Raw genomic sequence first — 24,836 nt, 5'->3', positions numbered from 1 at the left:
ACTACCTACGTAGATGCTTGTTCAGGGAACCTGCAAACCTTCTTAAGACCCTGCCCACATTTCTACTGCTTTAAGTGCCGAACCGTTACACAGTCAGACGAGTGAGTTTGGTAATCAGTTGTATAAAAATAACAACAACTTGACAAGTTGTAATTCTGCCATTGAGATCATATTTTACCCTGGTGGCACAGCGGATAGCTCCAGGGTCCCTGATTCAATCCTGAGCTTGGGTTACTGTCTATTTGGAGTTGTGCACGTTCTCGCTGTATCTATGGAGTCTCCTCCAGGTTCTCTGGTTACCTCTCACCTCCCAAACAAGAAGTCAGTCAAGTGGATGAGTGTGTGATTGGGTTTATATGTGATGTCCTGCAATAGACTCTCATCTCATGCAGGGTGTATTCCCTTCTCACACTCAGTTTTCCTGGGTTAGGCTCCAAATCCACTGCAAACTGGACCAGGATAAAGTGCTTACTGAAGACGGAAAAGTAATATTTTGTCTTAAGGGTGTACAAACATTTGCTCTTAACGTCAATACTGTAATTGTTAAACAATATAATTCAATGATCTTAAAATTCCTTGTACTGTCGACGTCTTCATTTCTCCAGTGTTGTCATGGTAACAAAATGACACCACGTACAAGCTCCTGATGTCGCTGGTTATTGGTTTCGGACCAACAGTATTTTGGGGTGCTGGAACCAAACCAAATTTGATGCTTCATAACCAGCTGTCTCTCTCTCTCTCTCTCTCTCTTCTCTCTCTCTCTCTCTCTCTCTCTCTCTCTCTCTCTCTAGCGAAACATGCAGCCACAGGGAAGCCCACAGTAGAGCCATTTCCTGATGGGACAGAGATGATCATGTTTGGTGTGTTGCAATATCACACTACAACACGCTGCAGATAATCCACATTGAAACTCACCTATAATACAAAAAAGACATTTTCACTTCCTTACATATTACATATAGATGCAGTTGATAGTTAACAATTATGATCTTTTATTTATTGATTGATTTATATTAACTAGAATTCATGTTCAAAGTTTTAATTCTATGAAATAAATATATAAATATAGACTATACATTAAGTAATCATATGAATATATATCCAACTATAAATAAATTAGTTAATTGTCTATTGTTATTCAGTAATTCATTAAAACTCAGTTTGTATTATAAAATATTATGCCATTATAATTATTTTCACAGTAACATTTTTATTGTGGTTGCAATTTGTTTCAGAATTTTTATTACAACTTTTTATTTTATTTCAATTTTTATTAGTTGACACCCACTGAATTTTTAAAAGTATATTTTTGTTTCTTTCGTTTCTTAATGTGATTTAGTGACACAAAAAAAAAACAGGACAAACAGCACAGGGAAATTAAATGGAGATAAATTAAATAATTAAAAGAGTCAGTCAGTGAACAGGTCCAATCCATCAGTGTTCACTTGCCGAGAGATCATTTTAGCTACGTAAAAAAAAAAAATAAATACATCAGAGAAATATCACTCAAACATGTCACTCAGAACAATATCACTAAGAAATAAATGATCTATAAAACATCATGAAACAATGTGGGAATTACAGATAAACACAAAAACAAGATAATAGGAATGATTAAATAATATTTTAGAATTTAATTAAATTCTATGATTGGTTTATTTGTAGATACTTCAGTCTGTCTGTCTGTAGCATCAGCAAAGCACAGACAAGTTGCAAACTAGTGTACAATGTATGGCATGTATTACACTGAATTTTGTTATTGTGTGTGTGTGTGTGTGTGTGTGTGTGTGTGTCTGGGTTGGTGGGTGTTTGCACACAGGTATGGGCTGTTTTTGGGGTGCAGAGAGACGCTTCTGGACTCTTCCTGGTGTGTTCTCAACTCAGGTAGGATACGCAGGTGGATTCACCCCCAACCCTACCTACAAGGAGGTGTGTACAGGTAAGATCACCCCCCACCACCACCACTTACACACACACACACACACACACACACATGCATACACACACACCCCTACCTAAATATATGCAGGCTGAGAAATCAGGGTATGAGATGCTTACTCATTGCATTTTCTCTCTCTTTCTCTCTATCTCTCTCTCACCCTTTCTGTCTTTGTCCTTGTACTCTCTCCTATCATCCTAGCAGCTTTCTGCAGTGAAACCCCCCCCCCCCCCCCCCCTTTTTTTTTCTTTCCACCCCATGACCTAGTTGCAGGCAGATACAGTGTGTGAGTGTGTGTGTCTGTGAGACTGCGTGTTTGCTGCGTTTGCAGTGTGTCATCACATACTCTACAGATGTTGTAGAGAGGTATTAGGTTGAAAAATGTTTCCTATGAATATGGGAAATGTTAGAAAAGTCATGTGTGACCTGGTCTGCAGGTCTGACGGGTCACACGGAAGTGGTGCGAGTGGTCTACCCTCCTAAAGACGTGAGCCTGGAGAAACTGCTGAAGGTGTTCTGGGAGAGCCATAACCCCACTCAAGGTAATACACACATACAAACACACATGTGCACTCACCTAAACATGTCCCCTGGATTGATGCGCAAAACAGTCTCATGGGAAGTGTGTGTGTGTGTGCTTTGGGAAGGGTCTCAGGAGGTAGAAGCAGACAACAGATTGTGTTAATGTGTCTGAGTTTGGAGATATGAAATACACTATGGGTATGCGTTATCATGGGTATTCATGCCTACTGGGTGCGTTTAGCATCTTCCATCTGCAGTGAAAGAAGCCATATGACAAAGGGTGTGTGTGTGTGTGTGCGTGTGTTAGTGCATCTTGCAGCTGAGACCCAATAAGAGATGAAGAACGATAAGCAAAGCAGCCCTCGAAAAATGCCACTTTCAAACGAAAACGCTCTGCATCACAAAAGTCATAAAATCAAATCTGCCTTTTTAGATTCTCTATCTACAGCATCAAAACCACACACACACACACACACACACACACACATATCAGATACCCATCTCTTTTCCAGTTTCTTTCTTTTGCACCCATGATTTTCACTCCATCCCTCCTGCTCGCTCCGTGTCTGTTTGTTGTTTTTGTCATGTGACAGGAGGAATAGAGCTTTCTGTTAGTCTTCACCCAGAAACACACACAGTTGAGATATCGAGAAAGGAGAGAGGGTAAATGAAGGAAAACGGAAAAGGTTTCAGCAGAGGTGCCATTATAAATGGTTTAGCCATCACAGTTCTTATTTTTGACCACTTGCTGCAAGGATACATCGAAAACGTTTCTGCTTTTTAAAATAAAGCAGCAGTCAGATTAAATGTGAATAAAATTCGACTGGAAGAAAAGGAAATTCACTGAAGAGGAGAAGACAGGGACCTGAAAGACACACCTCATCTAATGGCACTTACTTTTGCTTCACGCTGACTTTATGTGGGTGAACTTTGACCTCACTTGGTCTTGTGAGCCAATAGAAACCAAGAAGAATGGATTTGGAGATGCTGCTAATTATGAAATGAAATAGTAGTAACACTAGACTTTTGCCTCAGGCTGGCAGCAACGGCGTACGCAAGTGCAGGCGGTATTTATTAAGCATTCAAACAATTCCAAACACAAACCCAGTTTTTTGACTCTATTATTTTTATTCAGTTTCAAGGTGAAACTGAATAAAAAGAATAAGAGTCAAAAACGTGAAAAATACACACAACAGAGACTTAGCCACGCACCCTGCCTCTCAATTCACCTACTATCCATCCTAAATAGCATCCGAGATTAGACTTAGTGTGTCCCAAATCGTTATATGTTGAAATGAGTATCCTAAAGGTATCCGGATGGTCTACTATTTCAGGTAGATTTTCAAAGTGTGGAACCGTGGATACTTTTTCAGCTAATATTGCCCACAGCTCATTGCACAACGGAGTAGGAGTTTTGTGACGCTTTGCTTCGCTGAATTCAAGGACATATTTTATAGAGGTGTAAAGTAAATGTGGAAAAATAAATCAAGAGAATGGTAAATTAAATTATATAGTCTAAATTATTATAAAGTATAATGAATGAAGAAAAGCTGAAATGCAGTGACAGTGTTCTCTTCCGGGCAACAGCGTTCTCTTCCGTTACGTGAAGTGTTAGTATTCAGATGCAGGGACAGGAGCATCAGGACCTAAAAAACAAAACTAATCAAGGTGAAACTGAAGACAGGTGTGCATCGTAGGAATAACAAGGAAATTGTGGTGGCTGCTGAGAAATGGAGGCCAAGGCGGCCATTTTATGAGGCTGCATTTCATCCTAGGAAAATGAGTTCATCACCATAACCAATGCTGACGTTACAGCATCGCTGTTCTTATTGTAAAATGAATAAATAAATAAATAAAAATTTGTCTACGGACATGTGCTAGGGCTTTTGTGGTAAAATAAAAAAATTTTTAACTGCTACAATTTTCTTGTTAGCAATGTTAACCCCTCTGGGTTCAGTGTGGAATTAGGAAAATATCGGTGAGTTTCCCCTGCAGGAGCCTTTGGTGAAATCAGCACCAATTTTAGTTCTTTGGCTGTATTTCCAGAAAACATCGTCTTACTCAAAGTCAATGATCAGTCAAACACAAGGTTCACAGACTCCTACCCACCTTTTAAAGACCACCGCTTATCTAACAAGTGATTACTAAAGCTTATTTTATACCAAAGATTGTTTGGCGTGTCAAAAAATGTCACGGGAGTGCATTTTGTTTGTGCTTGTATTGGAATGCCATGCTGCTTGCGGCAATGGCAAGAAAAAGCTTGAAGTGTGAAATTGCAAGTGCAGCTGGTTTAAAAAACTACATTCTTGTTAATATCATATTCCCACAGCAAAGCAGAAGCAATATGAAATAACAAATTCAATCTCAACCTCCTCGGCCAAGTAATGAAATGTCTTATGTGGTGTTTTTCACAGTCACGGTGCAATGGAAACACAACCTAGGATCAGTGTAGTTCTCAATCAGGAGAGTTCTGGATGTTCCAGACCCGCAGGGCAAACCTTATAACTTTGTGTCTCGAGCTCACACTTTATCTCACCCCTTCTCGGTGTTAATCTTGCTCTGCTGCGTCACCTCTCAACATCTCTGCTGTCTAACCACACATCGGATCCCTGTTTGGCAGAGGTGATAAAAGTAGCCAAATTATTTACTCAAGTAAAAGTTCAGTTACTCACGTAATTAAAGCTTATGAAGTTCAAGTACAACATCAGATTCCTCACTGAGGTTAGAGTAGAAAAGTGTAAACTCTTAAATGTACAAAAAAGAGAAGGACATATGCCTCGTATCACACACTGATCTTAGTTTCTGGTGATAAATTATTGCCTCTTTCACCAAGAAACCAAGGAATGTGAGAGAACATTAGCTAAGGCTAACTAACAAAAAGCTTTAGTCGTAAACTCTCAGATCGTAGCTAATGCTAAAAGCTAGCTGTCACAAAACAACCTGCTGTGATAAATACACAGCAAGGAGATAGATTACAGCGATGGCTATTAGGTCTCATTCTCGCTGTCACATCTGTTTAGATATGTTAGGTATTTAGATTGACTCCTTGAAGATATCTGATTAAAAAAAGAGAGCCTTTACTTTACAAATTAAAGTAATTGACACTTTAGTGAGGAGAAAGTGGAGATTGTTTTTGCAGTAAGTAAAAATATTCAGTGAAAGAAAAACTCAGGTGAAGTACAGATACTTAAAAACCAGACTTAAGTGCAGGAACTGAGTAATTATACTGCCTGTTTGTTACTGTCTTTTTTTATTTTTGATGATCACAGATGAGCAAAACAAGACTTCAAACATGCAATCATCAGGCTTCGGAGTCGAAACTCTTTCCACTAAGCCTCTACTTAGAGTCATGCCAGAGTCATGAATGTCAGTGTCAGCTCACTGTTACAAGCTTATTAGTCTCTAGAGATCTGTCCATTGTGTATTTCAACTGCAGTTATTATCTACAGTAGTATTCCACTATAATCTCCAGTTTCATTCAACCACTTGCTAGGGCTCAGTATTTTAATCTCATTGTGCATTGAAACAGGGTTATGTGAATATCAAATATCACACACTAGCACCTATATGAATAGCAATTTAATCAAATTTTTGAATCTTATATAAACATTACATGGAGCTAGATTACTCATATAGATCAGGGATATGCAACTGAAAGCTATGAAGGTCCAGCTACATTAAATTCCTTGCTCATAAACATCTAGATAAGCAGCTAACATGATGATTAATTATTAGCTCGTGGCTATAAATAGAATTTGAAGAGGACTCTGAACAGACAGTCAGGTCAAGTATCTGTTCTGAACTTAACGCAGGCAAATAAATGTCTCTCTGTCCAGCCATTTTTGTTGGGGACTTTTTTATACAAGCAATGTTTTCAGTTCTTTAATCAGCCCAGAGAGGGTCAATGGAATAAAAAATCTACAAAAGTCTTGAAAACCTCCTTTCTTTCTGATCTCCCTTCAGCTAAATAATTTACATAATGCATGTAATTGGATAAACAGAGGATCTGCTACAGAAGCCTCAGTGGTTCATATTTTAGAAACTCCAATCGCTGAATTGATATTTTTGCATGCTAGGTTTGATCCGCTGAAATACTTTGCTGGGTCAGTATCCGGACCACGGTCTGGGCGCTGAGCACGTATCACATCTCGCACTGCATCACATTCTCTCCGAACCTCTAGCACTGCTCGACTGGTCCCACCATCTCTCAGGGTACAAGGAAGGCATGCATCAAGACTCTTCACTGTTCTGGCACCTAGGTGGTGGAATGAACTTCCCCTAGAAGTCCGAACAGTTGAGCCACTGGCTGTCTTCAAAGGACGGTTAAAGACCTCTTCCTAAAGTACTTAAATTAGCATTTAAAAAAAAAAAAAACACTTTTGTTGTCTGTGTGCTTTTTACTGTGTAACCCCCATCAGAGTTTTTAGACTGATGGTATTCCTAGTCCGAACCAGTATCAGAATGTATTTACTGATAGAGACTTCAAAGCACTTCTGTAAGTCGCTCTGGATAAGGCCATCTGCCAAATGCCATAAATGTAAATGTGTAGATGATAAAAGCAAAAAAATATAGCAAAAACTACATTTCTCAGCACAGTGTTGTTTGAAATATAGAGCTGCATGAAAAAAGTCTGACACCCAGTTGGTAACTTCATGAAAAGTTTTAAACTTTATTTTGGGTGTGACGGAAATGGGTACCAACAGAGCAGAGGGAGCAAAACGGCAGCAGAAGCGAGGATGATCAGCCTTTCAACTTGAATCTTACACATGGGGCCCAGTGTAAGGAGTTCAGCACAGAGTGGCTGCAGATATTTCCCTGGCTAGAACTCAGCAAAGGCTTAATGTAAGTTCTGCAAGGGCATTAAGACACGCGAGGCAGTTCTAAACTCAAATTTTAAACATGATGCCGTACTATAGCATAACGTCTACTCAAGTTGCAGGCACTTGGTGTTCTTTGATTAGATAAAGCCACCCACGCTTATTAATTATTCATTATCCCGGCATATCCTAGAGGGAAAACTATAGCCTGCAGAAAGTTGCTTGAAGTTATGCTCCTGGAGTTGTGCTTCTGCGCAGTTTGAAAATCAGAGCCTGCAGAAAATTCTGTCTAGTCAGGCTTCTGAGATGTGACTCATTAGAAGAGATGTACTTCCTTTCTCTGAAGGTCATTCAGGTCATTAAATATCTGCTAATATTGATTTAGGTTGAAGATGTTTCAATAGAAATCTGAGCGCCTTCATTAGAACTGACCAAGAGCCTCATGTGCGCTGTTTTGTGATTGGACAATTTTAGTGCAGGGATGTGGAAACATCTCTGTAGGCTGTTTCGCCATGCATGCATAACTCGGGTTTCATCCATCTGCATACACTCACATCATTGCGCTACATTGTGCGTGTGTATATGTGTGTGTGTGTGTGTGTGTGTGTGTGTGTTTCTCTTATATGTGATGCATTAGTCATTACATTGCATTTAACCTGTCTGAAATGGAAAAGGCTTGTGTGTGTGTGTGTGTGTGTGTGTGTGTGTGTGTGTGTGTATGCATGCATGCACGAGTCTGTTAGTATGTTTATGTGTATGTATGAGTGTGTGTTTCTTCTCATTGCCTTATGAGACCTGAGTATTCAGCCGCTGTCTCCCAGTTCAAAGGGTTCTGCTCTCAGCAGCGTGACTTGCAAAGCAGCCAATCACGGCTCGGATAGCAACATTGCCAGCCAATCATGCACTCCCAGCACAGTCTCCTTCATAACCCCAATCTCATACCCAGCAACACTTGCTCTGGCAGTAGCTCTAGGCCATGCATGACACAGGCACACATGCACCTGCCATATGTTTAGGACATGCATGGACTCTCATGTCATAGACTCTGGATATATGACAAATAGTACGGAGGGGTTCGGGGGCATGTAGAAGGCGTAGTATTTTTGTTGCCCATAGCGAAATATGGAGAAGTGCAAAACTGCACACACAAGCAACACACACTCGCATGACTGCTTCAGCAGATTATTACTTATCTACTTAGAAGGGAACTACCCCCAGCCCCCCGCTCCCACTGGACCCCAAAAGTCTGGCACTTGGTCGGACTAAGATAAGAACATCTTATCTTCCTCCTCTCTTCTTGTCTCTCCCCCTCTCCTACCCTTTTTCTTCGCTCTCCTCGCCTCCCCTCCCCTGTCACTGCCACAGCAGTTCTGTCGTTCCAGGATCGTCCGATCCCCGAGGCGGCCTGCTCATCCCCACGCTCCCCTTTTATCACTTAGTCACTCTGTGCATCTCTTCCCTCCCCCTCTCCATCGTTCTTTCAGCCTCTGTCGAAAAAAGACACAGTGATGGGTTCCTTCTTGCTTCTGTGTTCTGTTTTTTCTTTCCCCAATACTTAGCTTTCTTTGCGTCTCTTCTTTTTAGGTCATGCAGTATTTACAGAGAGACGTGTGTATGTGTGTGTGTGGTGTGTGAGAGAGAGAGAGAGAGAGAGAGAGAGAGTGTGTTGGTTCGTGTTGTGGAGAAGAAAATGGAGTGCATGGTGTGTTTATCTATCTCTGAGTCCACCTGCTGATCTGAAGACAGCTTTATTCAGCAAAATTGGGATACTAATAATCACAAACTGCTGAGCTGTTGTCAGCTTTGTATGTTCCAGTCAGCCGCACACACACAAGCTTCTGCTGATCTGGAGGCAGCTTAATCAGGTTTAAGCAGGTTTAAGCATTACAACTACTGACCTGGAATCAGTGTATATCAGAGCTTCATAACTGCTGAGCTGAAGTCAGATCTGAAGATAACAGGAAAAGTGTGTACTGTAGTTACATTAATGAGGAATGTACGTTTGCGCACATCTTACGTTATTTAAAGGGTTAAACATGACGTTAACCTGAAATCATACCGCAGTTTTCTCTGTAATGTGACATATTTTAGACTGAAACAGTTTAGCATCTTCACTCGATGATAATTGAGGTGTGGAAAGGGAGATGATGATTGGTTAATATAATTTTTCCCCAGCTACACATGCACAGTGAGGTGTTTAGAGATGAGTAAAAACAAGAATTACATTGATGCTCATGAATAATGCAAAATATGATCAGGGACACCAAATGAACAAGATTTAAAAAAAACAGTTGTGATTGCAGTTCGTCCTTAACATCGATGCACCTGCTGATGTAAGTACTGTTCAGATGGCTAGGCTTTATGGACATATGTCTGTTAAGTGATGGGAGTATCTTCACAATCTACTTATGTGTGTGACTCTAAAAATGGCATGTGTTCTCCACACGATGCAAGCTGCACTCGATCATTAGTAGGTCACATGACCATAACATGTCTGTAGGCTTTTGTCTGTGCTAGGAGCTCAGTAACCTACCTGAAGCCCCAGAAGCACCATTTCTCTAACACATCTTTTTATACATCTTCTTTATTTTATTGTTCTTTCTTTTGAACTCAGACGATACTTGCTTTCGTTCCTTGCTACAATCCTCTTTTCCCAGAGGATATAACAGGATCTTTACCAGCACAATGGATTCAGATGGGACTAAAATCCCAGAGAGATTAAAATATCCAGTATTATTTGCGTTACTCCACATCCCCATGTAGAACAAGTCCAATCCGAACAGAGCTTTAGTCTCATTCATACTGTGAATATTATTAGAGCCTCCTGATCTGGAGTCAGCTCTGTTTAATACAGCATTAATATCATATTAATAATAACTACTGACCAGCCACTTTCAATACTGTGTGCAGCGTCAGCTATTAGTGCTATCTGACTAACGTCCTGCAATGTGGTTTACAGTTATAGGTTTTCAATGACCTTAAAATCAGCAAGGTTTGATTATGTGTTAGTTTAGGATAGTATTTTTCTTCTTTATGCATTAGCAGATTCAAATTTTGAAATTCTTCCAAAAGGGTGTGTGTATATATACATATATACATGTATATATATATATATATATATATATATATGTGTGTGTGTGTGTGTGTGTGTGTGTGTGTGTGTGTGTGTGTGTATATATATATATATATATATATATATATATATATATATATATATATATGTAGCATATATGGCAGTATAATCCTGATGTTATATCATTAAGCATGTACCATGGCTTAATGGTTTTGTTTGTGTGTTTTTTTGTTGTTTTTTTTTTTTATAAGGATAATATGTGCCATGCTTTTGGAACAGCTTAGCCGACTGCTAAATCAGTTCTAAACCTAAGATATATATATATATATTAATATGTGAAATGTCTAATGTCTAATAAAGACTTACAGCAGTAATACATTGCTATTGCAATATATCTTGCAAAATATGAAAACAAATATGTGTAGCATGATTAAATAATCCTTTTTTTTTTATCACAACAGTGCCATGGCTTATCAAAACATCCAGAAAAATAATTAAAATGTGCTTTTTTAGGAGCTCATTTGCATGTTACCGACCTTTGCAATATTAGGAGTGCAAAGGCTAATCTTGACTCTAAATCAATAACATAAATATTGAAATACTGATGTATACAGTATATAGACTGCAGTAGGTTTATTTTGGGTCAAAATGTAATCTTTAACCATGTCATGTCAAGTGTGCGACAGTGTGTTATTTATATATTGCATGCCATTTGCACCCTAAATATGTGGCAGTATAATCCCAATGTTATACCATGCATGTATTTTGCAGGTATAGTCCATGGCTTAATGTTTTTTTTTTTTTTTTTTTTCTTCTTTTTTAAAAAAGGATAAGATGTACCATGCTTTTGGAACAGCTTAGCCGACTTCTAAATCAGTTCTGAACCTAAATCTCTAAATCTCGCTGGTTTTTATCTGGATGTCGGTTTTCAGTTCAGTGAGTTCAGTTGCAGCATATTGTCTATCAGCGCAACCCCCCGTCGAGTGAGACAACAAAAAAGGGACGCCTCGTTTCTAAAATAAGAACCCCCCATTTTCATTTTGGCGGGGTGCAGCTTGCAGTCGGCACGTGCCTCATGAGGGGTGACCCTCGACCTTTGTCCCTCCCCCTACAGCGGGGCTGAAAAAGGCGGAGTCATTACGGTGCGTCAATCACTCAAGCTCAGAGAGGCAGTCGGAGCTAATTTATGGAGATTGGATATGGAGAAAGAGAGTGTGTGTGTTTAAGTGGCAAAGTAATGCATTCAATCAAGGATCGAGACAAAGAGAGAGGGAGGAAGTGATGGAGTATTAGAGCAACCGTTTCAGCTAAAGATGGAGGAAGTCAGAGGGTATGAGGGTGAAAGAGGAAGGAAGGGTGGTGTGGTAGCTGAATCAAAAACTATAACTATGTTATAGGAGATGTAGTGTATGATAGTTACTGTTAGTTCTGTGTTTCTCACACTGAAGGTCATGAGGTGAATAGAGAGAAGGATGGAATTGTAACTAAAGTAATTATATATATATATATATATCACGGATTACTGTGTATATATGTTTATACACTAGAAAATGAGGATCGGTATCAGGCCGATATGATCCAATCCTGTAACAAATGGATTTGGATTAGAAAAAGTTTTTTTTTTTTTTTTTTTTTTTTTTTTTTTTTTGGAACTGGACATGTTTACACATTTTTTTTTTTTTTTTTGGTTAGGATTGATTTTTATTATATTTATTGTTTATATATTTTATTATATATGCCGTGTAAGTGATTTGTGTAAAAGTGTTGGTTTGTTATGTTTTGGGTTTTTTAAGTGCTTCAGTTTTTAAAAATCATTTTAACGCTAAATAACTTTGTAAAGATAAAATATCGGATGGGTATCGATATTGGCTGATACTCAAGGTTTCAGTATCGGAGAAGAAACAGTATTATCGTGCCATCTCTAATATATAAACATGCATTCATACATACATACATACATCTGTATATATATATATATATATATATAATGCAGATGGGTGGATGTGTGTGTATGTGTGTTTGTGTATGTACACAGTATATATGTGTATTCTGGGTATTAGGATGTTTCATATACAGTGTTATTATTTTTAGCACAAAAAGAACAATATGACTTAGAAAAAGTGTACCTTACATATTTTTTAAATTTTTATAAAGGCATTTTTTTTTAGTTGAAGTACCTGTTAAATCACACTGTATGAATATATAAACCACCAAAAAATTATTTTATTATAATCATGATACAGAGAAAAAAATAGCAGAAAAAAATGTAGAAAAAAATAACAGATATAGTTACGAATGTGACTTTACTGTCTGGCCTTGTAAGGACTTGGCTTTTATTTAAAATACTATTTTAAATGGAAAATGTACCTTAGTTACTGATCACAGTAATACAAATATGTATTTTTAATGTTAATTATTATTTAATAAGATACTTAATACATTATTTGATAAATTATTGTTCAGTTAGTATTTAAATCATTCTAAACATCAGTTTGAGGTGAGAGAGAATGAGAGACAGACAGAAAAGGAAGACACAGATATAAATACAGCACACTGTGTTATTGGAGTCAAATCAGAGTGTGTTGCCGTGTGACACTGTTAAATAAAACCAGTGACAGGGATTTAGTCTAAAGAAAGACACACACTCACTTTCTCTCTCAATCTCTCTCTCTCTCTCTCTCTCTCTCTCTCTCTTTTGGCCCTCTCCATCTTTTGGTGAAGCGAGTGATGTATATGCAGTGCCATCAGCACTTTTGTCCATGTCTTGAAATGTGATGGAGTGAGTGTGTGTGTGTGTGTGTGTGTGTGTGAGAGAGAGACAGAGAGAGAGAGAGGGTGTGTGTGTGTGTGTGTGTGTGTGTTATGTAAGAGGAATAAAAATAGCTTCCACTCTGCAGTGCTCCCTCTTAGCTTCATGCTCTCGCACGCACACACACTGCATCACTGCACCTGCGGGACAGACACACACACGCACACACACACACACGCACACACACACACACACACATACACACACATACACACACAGGGATATGAATTTAAAAAACGCATACAGTGAACAGAAACAAATGTATAAGCACATCAGCAATATATTAAAATACACACACAAGATTTTAAAAGGATCAGATCACACCAGCATGAACTTATGTTTAACAACACACACACACCGACACACACAGATAGATGCCACAAAGGAAAACAGGAAACAAAATGGCAAATGCTGACACGCAGATAGTCATTAGGCATGATAATAATTATTACACAATCTTGCTGGCAGATTTTTAATATTTGGACGCTTCTCCAGAGTGCACATATCTGTTCACCTCTGGCCTTATAATTACTGCCACTCAGATGGGAATTAAATCGTATTTACTCCTGCTTCATACACAGACCTGCAGATCCACCGCCATCACGCCATAGCAGAGTGTGTGTGTGCGTGTGTGTGCGTGTGTGTGTATTGTTAGGCTTCAATTTAGATTCAGAGATATTTAATTGTACTAGAATTTACATTGTGTGTTTGGTTCAAGTGTATACAAGTGTGTATATACTGTGTGTGTGTGTGTGTGTGTGTGTGTGTGTTTCATAAGTTTTAAGGAGTGGATGATTATTAATAAAGTATCATTTATTAACGGAGTGTTCATGTGCACTCTCACACACTCCGTGTGTATGGTGTGTGTGGTGTGTGTGCTGAGAAATGAGTTGTGTGAATTATTCAGCTTGTACAGGGCGGCTCTCATATATAATAACTGAAATCTTTGATGGAGGCTGAAAAAAGCCCTGCATGAACATGAAGAGCGTGTGGTGGTGAAAGAGACTGTGGACATGTCATGAAACATCGCTATGTCAGTCATCAGTCAGCATATTCCTTTACAGATGTGTGCTTGTGGCACTGATGTGCAAACATTGCATTAAAATTAATAGTCCTTTCCATTTTATAGTAATTTCTGATTTCAATATTGGGCCACCACTAGGGGGCGACACAACAAAAACAAAAACAGAAGATAAGGCTATAGAAGAACTTTGTGAAGTGCATAGAAATATAACTCATCAGGCCACATTTTCCTTCTTGTCTGGATGTTAGTGCTGCAGATTTATTTATTTTTATTTAATTTTTTTTTAAATTTATGGTTAAATTAGTTTTAAGTTAAAGAGGAAAACATCTTCAGACTTAATAACACAGTGTCCTTGAACCTAAAAACTTTGCTCAGTAGTGCCGTCCATGTTTAAAAAAGCACACACAAGTGCACAGGAGACATTTCAGAAATGGTTTTCTTTCCTCTCAGATTCACCAATCTCTCTCAAACTGCACGTCTGCTCAGTGTTAACCTCGTTACAGGACTCCATTCAGAGAGTCTGAAGCTGTTCTCCTCTTCCGCCAATCACACTACTCTTTCACAATACAGTTTCTAATAATTATTTTAATATTAGAGATAATAGACATTTTAATATCAGCAACTGCCAGATTGTGAATTGAATCAATTAAAATCAGTTACTCCATATTTGTTTTATGTTATTTGTGGAATGACAAGCACTGAAACCGGGGAGTTTCGAGGAAAACCAGGTGATGTTGATGTCCAGTAGATGGGCAGTATTGACTCTAGTCAAGTCAAGTGGCTTTATTGTCATTTCAACCATATACAGCTAGTTAGTACACAGTGAAACGAAACAACGTTCCTCCAGGATCAAGGAGCTACATAAAACAACACAGAACTACAGGAGACTACATATATTTACATAAAGTGCACAGTGCAAACATGTGCAGACAGCACAAGACAGTACAATGACTACCAAAACAAGACAATGGGCACAGTAAGTTACAGTGTAGCACTGACTAGTACACAGTTCTAGTAGAAAGTGAATCAGATGGCAGTAGTGCAAAAGACTAACAATATAAATTGCTGTAAACGTAAATATAAGGAGTAGCAGTAAGGTAGAGATTATAAAGATTATATACAGTGTACTATAAATATTTGTAGCAGCAGAAATTGAATACAGAGATGTGCAAAAATTGCAAAGAGGATGGGATGATGTTCAGTTGATTGTGTGTGTGTGTGTGTGTGTGTGTGTGTGTGTGTGTGTCTCTATATGGGGACTATAGAATAAATTGTGCCACAGTACCCTTTTCTGAGATCTTGTGCATATATATATATATATATATATTTTTTTTTTATAATTCTGATTGGAAGCAGCTGATCTGAGGGTAGAATTGTGTACTGACCACAAGCTTGTCTGATGTTTTGGTATTGTCTACCAGTTTCATGAAGAAATCCTTTTTTATAAATCCACCTGACATTTTAATGCAGCACTACGGTTTTGCTGGCAGTTTTAGGAAACCTATACACTAACCGTTCAAAAGTTTGAAACTGATGTGAGTAATATTCAGTAAAACTCCATTTTGTTTTAGATAGAGCCATAAAATAATTGTAATATTATTGTTAATATGATTCCAGTGTTTTGGACTGAGGTATCAAATTATTTTTAGAAAATAGTATAAATATGATTTACTAAAATTTATTTATCACTTTTTTTTAACGTACTCCTTGTATATACCGTATTGAGCCCAAAGGATGCGTTCCCTTTTTATTGTGATCCTTTTTCTTTGTATGCTTCTCCTCCTTGTTATTAAATAAATAAATGAAGGAAGATAAGAATCACCTTTCTTGTCACTGAAACATCAAGTGTGTGTCTGTAAGTTGCCGGTTATTTTGAGAAGGTGGTGGTTGAAAAATCGGGGACCTTTTCTTTCTTATTTTTCTGCTTTTCATTTTCAACCTTTCATTCGTATACTTTTTCATCCTCATGTCGTGTCAGGGAGTTTTTCTTGCCTTTGTCACCTCTCTGTCTGTAAAGCTGCTTTGTGTCAGTGTCTCCTGTTAAAAACACTATACAAATAAAAATGTTATTCGTGTGTGTGTGTGTGTGTGTGTGTGTGTGTGTGTTTTATAAGCTGGTTAGCGTGGTGCATTCGGTCGCTGTGTCGCGCTCAACGAACTCAGGGTCGGATGGGAAGGTCAGTGACAATCCCTCAGGGTCAAACACAGAATCAGCCAATCAGAGCGCAGCTTTGTGGCTTCTGACAAACAGAGATCCAGAAGGAGCTGGAGGCAGCATGGCTGCCATCCAACACTGAAAGAGAAAAAAGGAGAGAGAGAGAGAGAGAGAGAGAGAGAGGTAGAAGAGGAGAAGGAGAGAGCAAAGAGTACACGAGTATAGAGTGAAAGTGAAGTGACTATAAAATCCTATTGTTATTGTTCAGTCATTACTGAAGGTCAGTCAGAACAATTTATGGGGGTTTGAGGGGCAGCACTCTGTTCTGCACATCTGATCATTGTGTGTGTGTGTGTGTGTGTGTGTGTGTGCAGGTATGGCTCAAGGGAATGATAAAGGTACACAGTATCGCTCTGCTATCTACACATACAGTCCAGAACAGCAGGAGCAAGCCATGAGGAGTAAAGAGGCCTACCAGCAGGTAGACACACGCATACACACACACACACACACACACACGCACAAACATACATTACTACAGTTCAACATCTTCTGTTGATTCGATACCTTTTCTTTTCATGAGTATAAATAATATCTGCACCCAGAATCAGTGCGAATGTTAACTTAAACTTCACACTATTTTAGTTTCACATAAATGCTGATCGTTATAATGTTAAAATGTTTTCATGAACAGTTTTCACATTTCACATAAGGTTACATTTTTTTCTGTTATGTTATTTTACAATTCCCCAAACAATAAACCATGTACACACACCACACACACACACACACACACACAGACCCTTTAGATGCCTGATCATGCATTAAGGTTTCTGCACAGTTATCATATATAGATTTGCACAAAATCAGCACATTTTTTAAAACTGGCCATTTCTGTGCTCTAAGAACCTTTTTGCATCCTGGGACTCTTTAGTGTAACAATTTTCACAGACCCCCTTATTTCCACTGCAAATATTCAGTTAAAAAATCCAGTTATTTGAATATGTAGTGCATTAGATAAATATGTACTGTTGTAGGTATTTATTATTTTATTTCTGAACTTTCCACTAACCAAACCTGAACCATTTACAGTGTTAAAACAGTGAGAACATTTAGAACATTTTTTATTATATTAATACACATTTTTAAGTTTTCGAGCTGTAATTAAACCCATTGTATCCATGTGACCCAATCAATTAAACCCTTATATGTGTTGAGTTATTATAGTTATAAATAGCACACTGTAACCTGCTGTTATAGGAAATTAATAAACAAAGAAGTTGTTGTGATGTGGCTTGAGATGATGCAGAATCACTGATACCACCCCCATGTTGATTTCCCTGTAAAAGTGTTTTTCCTCTTAAACCACTTTTTTATTACATCATATTTTTTAAATGATATATTATTACATTTAATGTTGTAGAACATCCACAAAACATGTTAGTTCCTGTTATCATATAGGTTATAACAGCTTTTAAACAGTCGTTCCCTCACCAGCATCTCTTTCTCTCCCTCTCTTTTGAAGTTAGTAAGCCAAAACTATGCAGTTTATGTTACTGAGAAACCGCAAAGTCCTTCGTGGAGAACTGGTAGTTCCTGAACCCCACCTTGCAGATTATTGGTTCTAAATTGATGACACATTAGTCATGTTTCATCCCCTGCTTGATTCCTCACTATTAAAGATGACATGAAGTGGAAATAATAATGCATTTTTACTTTGTTTAATGTAACATTTTAGAGTGAAACAGGATGTTTGGGCAGGAAATGATGTAAAGTTGGACCTTTGGGATTTGATGGGATTTTAAAAGGCTCATGGAGTCAGGCTAGTTTAGATTTATTTTTTTGTTAAACAGCTCTTGGTAGTTGACTCATACCTTTGTGTGTATACTGTAAAAACACAAAAGAGATGTGTGCAATGTTATGAGCTCTGCGATGCGCTCTCTCTGGTAATCTTAATCCCTTTCTCAATTATAGAGTAATTTCCGTACACTTAATTTGGCTTTTTCAAGTCAGAGTAAGCAAACCAGGAGAAAGAGAAATTCTAATTGGACTAATTTAACTTTATCCGAATGATAAATTCACCATGTGACCTTTAACCGACATGCTAACCGACACGCACTAACGATCACCCATCCTTTTCTTTGGAGGTGTGGGGACACAACATTTTTTTTCTGATTGCCACAGTGACCTGCCGCTCCTGAGGTCACACTCAGCGAGGCTTAAATATATTAGTTCAGATGGTGGGGGGAGGTTGCCACAGCAACGACCATGCTTCGTGGCCTTGGCCTTGGGTGGAGCAAAGGTCAGAGGTCGTGCTCGAGGGAGGGAGGCAGCTGCAGTTTCACAGACGCAATCAGATTGGGGACCAAATCTTATGGGCTGCTGTCAACGGTCTCTCTCTCTCTCTCTCTCTCACACACACACACGCACACACACACACACGCGCAAATCATGTGACTCAGACTCAGTGTCACACAGTTGGTGTCCTTGCCACTTAATGGAAGAGAGAAATAGGGAAAGGAAGGAGAAAAAGGTGAAAGAGAAGGAGGGAGAGGAAAGTGACCAATATCAATATAAAATACTTGACAGCTGAAACTGTGGAATATAAATATATTTTTTATTTATTCATTTAGCTGAGACTTTTATGCAACACAACATACACATGAGGCAGACAACACAGTCACAGAGCCACTGAAACAAGAGACTGTGAAATAAGAGCTGCATGAATTTCTACCAACGACAAGAGACCAAAAACAAGAGGATTGTGTAGTAGAAAGACGAGGGAGATTGTCTGCAAACGTTTCTCAGGGCGTGTTACACTGGTCAAGAGTTAGTAAAACTACATACAATACAATCAAAGACTGCATTAATGTTAAATATATTAGAGCTGTTTTTAAATGATGTTCACATTTCCACCACTTAAAATATTTCATATTAGAATGCACTTGAATATTAATGAGCCTATAATTTTATATTGTCCGAGACAGTGAACATTAAGAGTAGTGTTACATTAATAAGGAATAAAACATGAGGGGGTCTGCTGTTATAGCAAAATAGTCAACGTGATCAGTTATAAACAGTCGTTCCCTCACCAGCCTTCTCATATTTTCTCTCTCTCTGGATTTAGCAGTTAACAAAACAGAAAAATGCAGTTTGTCACATTACCAAAAGTGGAAATTCGAAAACACTTCAACACTGTTACAAAGCGCTGAACCTGGAGACTCCTTCCATAAATATTAAATAAACATCATCTTACAGAAACCATCACCATATCAACAATTAGACGTTTCTCTTTGTTAAAGAAAATGCATGTCTGTTTTATTATTAGACTTAGATTATGCGGCGTGTCTGCCTGTGTAGGTCGTTACTATAGAAACGATAATCTATTATAAGAGAGAAGACATTAATAAAAACCTATGATTTGCAGCCTGGACTACTGTCAGAGCTGCTGTTATAGAAAATAAATCAGCAGAGCTTTTTCTAGAAAATTCATCTGATCAGATTTGAGAATTCATCAGCGCTGTGGTTTAAGTCACATAAATCAATGTCACTTGTCACTTAAATCAAAGTCAGTGTCACTTACTTAAGCAAAGAAAATCACAAAGAGGCAATTTAGATTTAATGTTTCAGATTCATCTTTGTTTATGAACAATAATGTTCCATTGTTATTTTTTATTAAACTAGATTTTTTTCTATTTTTTTACAGTTCCTGAGATCCATTTAAAAATCTGTCATCTTCACCATCAGCTGAATGTCTATTGGCTTCGTATTCACTTTATAAACTACGCTCACTACATAGGGAACAATAATAATAATAATAATAATAATAATAATAATAATAATAATGGACTTGATATGTCAAATAGAAATCTGTTTATGATTCTACTACAAAAAAGAGTGACTCCAATAAGTGCTTGTTGGAAAGAAACTACTGAAATGCGCTATAATTTTTTAGCACACATACATTTTTATATGTAAATTTAAAACCTTTGACGGCTGTGAAAAGTTTGTTTTTGGGCAGTTTTGAGCATAACCCAGACAGAGCGTCTGTGAAACGCACAAATTTCAAAACTGAATTTTCATTTCCAAACTGTGGCACCAGTTTTACATTTTCACAATGTTCCCATCAGCTGAGCAGTAAGAAGCTGTCATCTGCACACTTCACACTGATCTGTCCAGTTTCTCTCGTTTCCTGTCTTGCCTGCCTCACTCCACCCTACCACCCACCCCCTTGCCCTCCTCTTTTTTGGTCAGAATCACAAGTGCATCATTGTGGGTTCGAGGGACACTTGTGGTGAATGGTAGAACTGACACTCACAGGCAGACAGGAACAGGGAAATGTATTCATGGTAGTGAAAGAGGATGATTTGGTACTTTAGATCTTTAGAGCTGATGTTCCTCAGACAGCCTTGAGCTTGATAATGCGCATAAACACACACACACACACACACACACACACACACACACACATACACACACACGTTTAGTTTTAGATAAATAAATTATTAACCCGTAATGAGCTCGTCTTTATCTCCAAACTTCATCATTTAAAAGGGAGAGTGAGGGAGTGAAGGAGAGTAAAGGGCAGAAAAGCTTATTTAAAGGCCAGAGAGAAGAGGACTAATGAAATGTAGAAATTTGCAAAACATCAAAGGGTTTGTATTCAGAAGCGAGAGACGGAGAGAGAGATGGAGCAGACGAGAAAGATCATGAGATCGGTTTTCCACAAGCTCTACTTGTCGAGGGGGTGATTCATTGGAGATGGAGGTTTGACCTCCAATTAATTCCCCCCCACCTTTTTTTTTTTTTTTTTTTTTTTTGGGCTTTGGTTGGGGTGGGCTGGAGGGTTGGTCTGTACCAATTTCGGAGAGTTGCAAATGAACTTGGAGGTTTCTTTGTTTTTTGGCCCAGTGTCATGGGTTTACTGCATGTGGAAATGATTTGTGTGTTGAGGCATATTTAATAAATGCGTTATGTTAATAGGGTGGAGGAAAGAGCAGAGCAGAGCACATGATTTTTAGGGCTATAGTAAAAAAAAAAACAAAGCCAGCTGTGTGTGTATACGAGTGTGTGCTTATGTGATTCTATGTGTGTGAGTGCTTGGATGTACACCTGAGTTTGTGTGTGTCTGTGTGTCTGTGTGGGGTGCATGCATATGTGCGCGTGTTTGTGTGCTGATAAGAATGACGCTCGAAACAATCTGGTGTGTGTGGTGGGGGTGTTTGGCTTGAAAAGGGGGAGCCCTGATCAGTTCCAGCATTTGTGTGTGTCCAATATTGATATACAGAAAATTACCACTAACCAAATAATTCAGTCCAGTCTTCCTACACTGAGAGTGCTCGCTAACTGAATCATTTAGTCTGGTCTTCATATAGTATACGAGTCACTACTAATTGATTCATTTTGTCCTGTAATTTTATACCGAGTACTTACCAAATGATTATTTTAGTCTTGTCCATGTATACAGATTCACTATTAACTGCATCATTTAATCCAATATTCATATGGAATATGAATCATTCATTACAATATTTATATACAGTTAAATTCAGTCTTCCTGTTCAAGGAATCAAAACTAATTGGATCATTATAGTCTAATATTCAAATAATCAGGTACTGCTCTGCAAAATATTTAGATTTCATATACAGAGTTACCATTAACTGAATTATTTAGTCTAATATTCATATACAAATAGCCCTTGCTAACTGAATCATGTGCTCTAGTTCTTATATACAGTACACACTTACCACTAGCTGAATCATTTAACCCACTGTATATACAGAGAGTCACTACTAACTGAATCATATAGTCCAATATTCCTACACAGAGTTCTTATTAACTGAATCAGTTTGTCGAGTCTTGCTGTTCAGGAAATCACAAACGTTAAACGCTGCACACATAACACACTTTACTCACACTTTTGCTAAATTCTTCGACCAGAAAAATCCGAGACGAAGGCATTTGATTCAGCTTGTTTTGAGTTGAATCAGCTCTGAAATGTGCTTTGTCTCTTTGATCTTATATTAGACACCTGGGAGTTTGGATAAAAATCAAATGTTTTTAGAGTCTGCATAATAAAATTTCATTACATTGTGGCAGTTTGCTTGTTTACAGTCTCGTCCTGTATATAAAATCCTACAATTTACGGCTCATAATATTTAACTGGGGCTTTTATTTCAGTACTGAGTCATAATCTTTTCCAGGATAACAGCCGCAGTCCGGTTGTTTTTCCTGTTCTGTAAAATTGATGTACATATCTGAATAATGCTCTGTAGATTTATTATTCTTATGGCATCCAGAATTGTACACTTCTGCCCTCTTTTGTTGTCTAATACCAATGGATGTCCAAACTGACACCTAGTGGAAATTTGTGGAACTACAGACTACTTGGTTACATTTATGATCTTTTTTTTTTTTTGTTTTCTTTAAAATGTCTGTCAGTCCTTCCACTCTAGAAGCACTTCTGCACTGCTTCTCTTAAAAGCTGCTCTCTTTTTAATGTGTGTGTGTGTGTGTGTGTGTGTGTGTTTGGTTTTCAAAGCTACACAGAGCGTTTGAAGCTGGCATGGTGTTACTCCCTCTGCAGACTAAGCGCTCCTGGTGGATATCGTTTGATGTGACCCCTTGAGGGAGCTAGTGCTCTACACATTTTATGCTTTTTAAGAGTTCAGATTGCACTCTGTACCTTTGAGCAAATAGACACACACGCATACACCCCAGAGAGTATAAACTTGTTCAGCTTTAGAGTTAAGAGCACCGTGTCTCACCAAGTCACATTTGTTCTATTGATGTCAATTTTTTTTGCTTGTTTATCGAGCGGTTTTCTCTTTGTATTTTTTTCTCCTTTCTTGCTCTTTGCTTTCTGGTTTGTTTTTTTGTGGACCTTTCTTTTTACACTCAATTCAAAATTGGCTTTTTTTGATAAAACTCATTTGTTAGTTGATGCACAGAATAAATGTGTCATAATTATATGACATGAACATTACACAAGAACATTAGTAAAGCTCATACTAATAACATTATTATTATTATTATTATTATTATTAATATTATTATTAAACATGCATGTAGCACTTTATCTTACAATCCATTACAGTACAGAATATTTAATAGATAGGTATGTGGTAATTATATGGATTAGTATACATACTTATACCAATAGTATAGATATGGACTAGGATAGTACTTTGCATTGTGAACTATAAAGTACTTTATGGGAAACCTGCCAGGTTTGTACAACAGCAATTGGTGCCGCAGTGCACCAAAAATATTTAATAATGTAGCAATTATATGTAATATTTGTTGCATACTTTTTTTTTTAGTTACTATATTCAAACTACAGATAATAGTGGAAAGTCATGCCAAAATGATCCATGCATATATAACTAAAGAGTATGTAATTACAGGTAGTTGGTGTGTAATAATGCTTGAAACATTAATATTATATAATTATTCACCCGAAAGTAAATGGGTGCTGATGATTAGTGGTGCACTGATATAAAAATTGCTGGCTGAAACCGAGTGCTGTTAACTTCCTGGCTTGTTGGTTAGATTTACATAAGATTACACCACACATGCAAAACATTTATTTTAATTACATTTTCAGACATTCCTGCCAATATTTACAGAAATTACAGAAATAAAAAAATAAATAAATAAAATCACAGACTATGCTTCACGTACCCTATTTTGAGAATGATGGTAGAATTAAGAATTAAGCATTAAAAAAAAAAAGCAGAGTGAAGTATACCTGGTATTTTTCATTAGCTGTCATGTACTTACAATTCCAAATTGCAAACTCTGAATAATGTTACTTCTATTAACTACATAGTTTGAGGTGTGAGTAATTACTGCATTATGGCACGAAGTACCGTTGTACAAACCGAATCGTTTTTAAACATGTTACTATGTATTTTACTATTCAGCTAGTGTATAGCGTGTATAGATTATATCAGATATTACTACAAATTTGAAAATGACAAATTATAGGTAGTTACCGTACTGTAAAATAAACTGCTTCCCACATTAGGTTTCTTTATTTAGTTTATGTCTTGCTTTTCTCTCTCTCTCTCTCCCTCTCTCTCTCTCTCTCTCTCTTTCTTTTCTGTCTCGCTCTCTCACAGGCTCTGAAGCAGAAAGGTCTGGGTGAGATCACCACAGAAATCAGCCAGAACACTGTGTTCTACTACGCTGAGGATTACCATCAGCAGTACCTGCACAAGGTGCCTAATGGTTACTGCGGGTTAAAGGGCACGGGGGTCACCTGCCCTTTCAGCTCCAACAAGGAAGAACTTTGACTCAGAGGCCACTGGAGAGCATGTCTGCTTTTCTAACTCAGGTGTTTATAGCAGGTGTGAGTGAGTGAGAGATTATTACAATACAGGATAATCATGATTAATAAAATACAGGGAATGTATAATGTATGAATAATTATATCTTTACATGCAGTACATTTGAAATCACTGCTGTGTGTTCTAAACAAAGGAAGTCAATTTA

The 24,836-nt window shown here is 37.8% G+C and overlaps 1 protein-coding gene across 1 annotated transcript in view; it reads left to right on the top strand.

Moving 5' to 3' along the window:
* The window catches only part of msrab (methionine sulfoxide reductase Ab), a 39,297-nt gene that overhangs the window by 12,643 nt on the left and 1,818 nt on the right, over positions 1-24,836 (top strand). The window contains exons 2-6 of the mRNA XM_026944294.3: positions 792-860; positions 1,820-1,939; positions 2,377-2,481; positions 16,714-16,820; positions 24,464-24,836. The exon at positions 24,464-24,836 is cut by the window's right edge and continues 1,818 nt beyond it. Of these exons, the coding sequence (XP_026800095.1) occupies positions 792-860; positions 1,820-1,939; positions 2,377-2,481; positions 16,714-16,820; positions 24,464-24,637 (575 nt within the window). The 3' untranslated portion in view covers positions 24,638-24,836. The remainder of the gene's footprint in view (positions 1-791; positions 861-1,819; positions 1,940-2,376; positions 2,482-16,713; positions 16,821-24,463) is intronic.

The sequence above is a fragment of the Pangasianodon hypophthalmus genome, chromosome 10, assembly GCF_027358585.1.
Source record: "Pangasianodon hypophthalmus isolate fPanHyp1 chromosome 10, fPanHyp1.pri, whole genome shotgun sequence".
In the NCBI taxonomy this organism is placed as follows: Eukaryota; Metazoa; Chordata; class Actinopteri; order Siluriformes; family Pangasiidae; genus Pangasianodon; species Pangasianodon hypophthalmus.
This window is presented reverse-complemented; position numbering and strand designations above follow the sequence as displayed.